This window comes from Eriocheir sinensis, chromosome 50 (assembly GCF_024679095.1).
Source record: "Eriocheir sinensis breed Jianghai 21 chromosome 50, ASM2467909v1, whole genome shotgun sequence".
NCBI lineage: Eukaryota > Metazoa > Arthropoda > Malacostraca > Decapoda > Varunidae > Eriocheir > Eriocheir sinensis.
In genome coordinates this window covers 7,534,674-7,540,766 of record NC_066558.1, presented here as the reverse complement: position 1 = coordinate 7,540,766, position 6,093 = coordinate 7,534,674, and the positions used below count along the sequence as shown (strand labels likewise).

Below are 6,093 nucleotides of genomic sequence, written 5' to 3'. Positions count from 1 at the left end.
TTCAACTGTGCTCAGTGAGTATCCTGCATTTGCCCCTAAATTGTATTTCATATGTTCAGTCCCTTATGACTGTTCGCTTGACTAAATCAAGGCCTTTATTTTGTTAGCACTTGTCTCTTACCATTGTGTCTTTTTAGTTTCATGGTGCTACCTCCACATGTATTACTAGTTGTATAATCACATTATGTACTGCCTGGGGGTTGGGATGGCGTGTCCCTCCCTTCTCCTTTGTTGTTTACTTGCAACAATAAACTATCAATCAATCCTCGTAGCGGCGGGACATGGCGGAGACAACGGCTCTGCTTGGGCGCGGCTTCTGCTGCGCGCGTTTCATTAATTAAGTCAACAGGTAGTCTCCAGCCCATGTTGTAGTGTTATTACCTACACACAGTTTGCAGCAGTGCGCCTTTTCTTGGGTTCCTTTACTGTCTCCCGTTTTACTTTCAGCATTTCTCTTCGTAATGGCAGGAGCAGAGCACTCGCCGGACGCGTCCTTCCCTCGCCCCGAACACCGGCGGCGGACTCGCGCTTCGAAGTTTCATTATTTTTACTGATTGTAGTAATGGATTTGTTTCCTCCAGATAACGTTTCTTAGCGAGTCTGCTCGGCAACACTAAGCTGTGTGCGTCGCATCGCCAACGTATAGAGTCAACAAGTTAGAAGAAAAAAGAAAAAGAAAAAAAGAATGGTGCATGTAAATAAAGCCGCCTAATGCATACTGCAAGGTTGGAAGCAAGGAGACTACAGTACAGTCGCCTTGGTTGGAAGGTGCAGGTAGTTTATTATGGCAGGTTTCCAACAAGTGTAGATCTTTTGAAGCTTGTACTGTGGTACTCGCCAAGGAGATAAAGTCTCTATATAATATAGTCTCCTTGACACTCACTGTGGGCCAGCAGGGTTGACCAGGTCCACAGCGATGCCCGCCGTGCCGCGGCCAGCCACCCCGCCGCCTCGGCCTCGGCGGCGCCTGAACCGTCGGCTGCAGCGTCCCGGGGAACATCGGCAGCCAGTGGTGCGCCGCGGGTGGGGCTGTCAATAGAAATCAGTTACGATAAGGACCGGCAACAGTGTCCTCATGCCTACTGTTTCACAAGACTAGCTGATAGTTTTTTTGTTTCTCTTCGCCTGGCTTCCTGTTAAAGCTTTCTATTTTCCGGTGAGTTTTGTATGTTGTTTCGCTTGTACAACTTGGCTGGTGGCTGGATCAAACACCAGCCCGGCGTTACCTTGGCGGGGCGGGGCGGCCGACGCACCGCAGGACGATCACGCCCGCCGCGAACACGAAGAGGGCGGCGAGCAGCACCAGCAGCCACACCTGGCGGAGGAACCTGTCACTCAGCCGTGCCTGGAGGCAACTACCACCCCCGTGTGTTTCCTCGTTATTTCAGTGTGCATGGCCCGTGTCGGCGCCACTCACCCCGGCGGTGTAGGGCTTGATGAAGCCTGCCACGTCGGGCTCGACGCCTGGCCGGGCATACACGGCGGTCATCTCGTCCAGGATGATGTACGTACTGGGGTCCAGGGCAGCCACCCTCTCAGACGTCAGAGTTATGAACGAGGCGAGAAAGTCAAATTTCTGAAATGTATATATATATATATAATATATATATATATATATATATATATATATATATATATATATATATATATATATATATATATATATATATATATATATATATATATATATATATATATATATATATATATATATATATATATATATATATATATAAGAACGCAGGAGTCTACAAGAGGCCGGTAGGCCTGTACGAGGCAGCTCCTTTGACCCTAAGCTCCCGTGTACCTAACCCCACCTAATATCGCTGTCCATGAATTTATCTAGTCTATTTTTTAATGTGACAATTGTATTGGCACTCACCACATGACTGCTAAGCCTATTCCACTCATCCACCACCCTGTTAGTAAACCAATTTTTGCCTATGTTCCTGTTGAATCTGAATTTATCCAGTTTAAACCCATTACTTCGCGTCCTACCCGGTTCTCTTACCAACAAAACCTTATGAATGTCTCCCTTATTAAAGCCCTTCATCCATTTATAAACCTCGATCATGTCTCCACGCACCCTTCGCCTTTCTAGAGAATGCAAGTTTAACTGTTTGAGTCTTTCCTCGTATGGCAAGTTTCTCGACCCCTGAATCATCTTAGTCATCCTCCTCTTCACCGATTCTAACATTTTGATATCCATTCTATAGTAAGGTGACCAGAACTGAGCCGTATAGTCAAGGTGAGGTCTAACTAATGCTAAATATAGTTTGAGGAAGACTTCGGGGCTTCTGTTGCTTATATATATATATATATATATATATATATATATATATATATATATATATATATATATATATATATATATATATATATATATATATATATATATATATATATATATATATATATATATATATATATATATATATATATATATATATATATATATATATATTGCAAAGCCGTAAATATTTTTAGTTTTACTATCTGATAAATTTTCTCGCAAACACGAAAGCAGCTTCTGTTCCTCTGTTTGTCGTAATAAAGAGAAAACTCTAATTATGCTTTCTTCTCGCGAGTGCCCTTTCAGCAAGTCTTCGCTTCACCTCCATGCGTATATCTTCCCCCAAAGGCTGTTTTCACGTAGGGAACAAGAAAAGAGGAAACGGAACAAGACCATATTTACGTTTCTCTGCACCTGGCCGAGGGTGCCCGTCCAGGACCCGTTGGGCTGGGGGTAGCCGTAGGCCATCGACGCTCTGGTGTAGCTGAAGCTGCCAAGAAAAAATTATAAAAAGGTTGAACGGGAAGTGAGTGAATGTAAAAGTGATATAGCCCCCCCCCCCCCCCTCCACACACACACACACACAGAGGTGAGGTTTGAAGGCGGAAGATATAGATAGATAGATAGATGGATGGACTGTTAGATAGACTTCGCTGACTAGAAAGCATAATGAAAAGAGTTAATTAAATATATAAAGAAATAAAAAAAAGTCTATACTCAGTGTATAGGAACACGAGAGATAGAGAAGAAAAGCAGAATGAAAAAAAAAAAACTAGAAATGATGAACTAGAGAAGCGATAACACACACACACACACACACACACACACACACACACACACACACACACACACTCATACCATCGTCCAATGTGCTCGGATATTATTCCCAGGACAATCACCAAGGGCCCGCTGAATGTGTAGTTCCCAGGCGTCCCACGGATGGTCACGGCGTTGCCAAACTGGAGGAGGGCAATACAGAGGTCAGGGTGGTGGGGCAGCGCAGGAAGTGAAGTACAAGTTATTGAACACACGATTTATATATATGTATATATATATATATATATATATATATATATATATATATATATATATATATATATATATATATATATATATATATATTTATATATATATATATACACACACACACACACACACACACACACACACACACACAGGAAAAGAAGCAGCTCAAGGTCAACAACAAAAGAAAAGTGTTGAAAAAAAAGCCCGCAACTAAAAAAAAAAGATAAGAAAAAAAAGTGTTGAAAAAAGCCCGCAATTAAAAAAAAGATAAAACTAAAGAGTGGCCAAAATGAGAGCTCAATTTCGGGTGGAGGTGTGTGTTGATACTCTTCCGCACTTCCGCTACTGTACCCAAAACTATTAAAGCGCGCCTCAAAAAACTAGTCCGCAACTCAAAAATAAAACAAAATACTACAAGGCAATAATACATCAGAGCTTCATATATATATATATATATATATATATATATATATATATATATATATATATATTTATATATATATATATATATATATATATATATATATATATATATATATATATATATATATATATAAAGATATATATATATATATATTTATATATATATATATATATATATATATATATATATATATAAGAACATAAGAAAATAAGAACGCAGGAGTCTACAAGAGGCCGGTAGGCCTTTACGAGGCAGCTCCTTTGACCCTAAGCTCCCGTGTATCTAACCTCACCTAGTATCGCTGTCCATGAAATTATCTAGTCTATTTTTGAATGTGACAATTGTATTAGCACTCACCACGTGACTGCTAAGCCTATTCCACTCATCCACCACCCTGTTTGTAAACCAATTTTTGCCTGTGTCCCTGTTGAATCTGAATTATATATATATATATATATATATATATATATATATATATATATATATATATATATATATATATATATATATATATAAATATATATATATATATATATATATATATATATATATATATATATATATATATATATTCACCTTGAAATAATCATGAAATCAATTAAAACAAAAACTGTCTTCAGTCTTCACAGTTCACAAGTGACAAATCAGTTTAAATCACAAGTTCACTCTAGACTCTAAAGTCTAGAGTCTACTAGTCCTCCTTCTCCTCCTCTTCCTTCTCCTCCTCCTTGTGCTGCTGCTGCCCCTCCTTGTAGCCCAGGAGGTGCATGTTGTCCCTCACAAACACCAGCTGCTCAAAGTTAATGTTGCTGAGGCTGGACCTCTTCGCTATATATTGACGCTACTATCCCCAGACACACTCCTGCTCCTGTCGCTATCACCTCTTTTCACGTATCCGTCCATGTCTATTTGCAAACACTAAACAATCGCAGTGAATCACTAGAAGTCAAAAGATTCTGAAAAGAAAAAGAAACTTGACGCAGTGATCAGCTGGCAGCACACAGCCCGCCAAAACGCGCGAAAGTAATGCCGCGGACTGTTTGTCGTCTTCGTTTTTTTATCTTTGAAAGTCTCAGGTGCGGAAGTCTGGACCCAAAATTTCGCCTGTCCGCACCTGTTACTTCCGCACCTTTGAAAACTTTCCGCATTTCCGGGCTTCCGCACCTCGTTTGGCGGTCCGCAGGTGCGGAGGAGCGGCGGTCCGGACCGAGGTGCGGAAGTGCCCAGGTATGCCAATAACGAATGCAAAAACAAACAAACATCAATAAATAGGAATTTTAACGCTAACTTCAATTTTCTATCGTTATTTGTGTAGGTACGAGAGTTTGAGGCTTAAAAGTAATAAAGACGAAGTGGTGAATACGATAATCTGGCAACGCTGCGCCCAACATAACTTACATATTCTACTACACCGGACAAACACTCTCGGGAGCCGGCAGTCTGCATTTTGTCGGCCCAGTGCACGCTCCACGCCCCCAGTGAAGAATGGCTGGCCTGTGTCGGCGCTGATAATTAAAATAACCCAAGGGCGTGTTTCTCGTGGCATTATCGTCGCGCGCCGCCATCCAGCTCCGAGCCAGCCGTGGTCAGCGTTGTCAGATTATCGTATTCACCACATTGTATTTATCATTCTTAAGCCTCAAACTCTCGTACCTACACAAATAACGATAGAAAATTAAAGTTAGCGTTAAAACTGTTCTCTATTGAAATTTGTTTGTCTTTGCTATAGTTATCGGTCAGAATCTACGAAAATGCAATATGATGAGTACGATAGGTTGGCAACGCTGGCCGTGGTGCTCTTCCGGGTGTGCTGTGGCCTAACGCTGATTGGTGGCTGGTATTTACCGCAGATTAGTGCTCTTCAGGCAGGGCTGGGGACACCTGCTGGCCGCCTGCGCGCGACGAATCCCCGCTCGGTATTCAAAGGTCAAATAATAATGATGATAATAATAATAATGATAATAATAAAAATAATAATAATAATAATAATAATAATAATAATAATAATAATAATAATGATAATAATGATAATAATGATAATGATATTTACATCGGCATTATTATTATTATTATTATTATTATTATTATTATTATTATTATTATATCATAAAAAATAAAATTAATAGCTATAATTATAATTATAGTTATTATTATTATAATTGTCAAAATTCTTCCCCTATTTCTTCTTCTTCTTCTTCTTCTTCTTTTATTCATATAATGTTCTTATTTTCCTTTATGGTTTTCTAATTCTTGTTTTATTAAAATAACTTGATTGTAACATTATTATTATTATTATTATTATTATTATTATTATTATTATTATTATTATTATTATTATTATTATTATTAT

The 6,093-nt window shown here is 39.1% G+C and overlaps 1 protein-coding gene across 1 annotated transcript; it reads right to left on the bottom strand.

The window, feature by feature from the left end:
• Positions 1 to 682: 682 nt before the first annotated feature.
• On the bottom strand, positions 683 to 5,231 carry LOC126982006 (glutamate receptor ionotropic, kainate 5-like). Its single transcript, XM_050833731.1, has 5 exons — positions 5,142 to 5,231; positions 3,152 to 3,252; positions 2,696 to 2,783; positions 1,418 to 1,576; positions 683 to 1,315 (listed from the first exon to the last, which is right to left on the bottom strand). Exons 1-5 carry the CDS (start codon positions 5,187 to 5,189, stop codon positions 1,223 to 1,225), a joined length of 489 nt encoding a protein of 162 aa, XP_050689688.1. The 5' UTR covers positions 5,190 to 5,231; the 3' UTR covers positions 683 to 1,222.
• Between the last annotated feature and the right edge of the window lie 862 nt (positions 5,232 to 6,093).

Coding starts and splice junctions, on each gene's coding strand:
- LOC126982006 (XM_050833731.1), bottom strand. CDS start 5,189: ATGCAGACTGCCGGCTCCCGAGAGTGTTTGTCCGGTGTAGTAGAATAT. Junction 1,577..2,695: donor TCGGCCAGGTGCAGAGAAAC/GTAAATATGGTC, acceptor TATACATTTCAG/AAATTTGACTTTCTCGCCTC. Junction 1,316..1,417: donor TCAAGCCCTACACCGCCGGG/GTGAGTGGCGCC, acceptor TTCCTCCGCCAG/GTGTGGCTGCTGGTGCTGCT.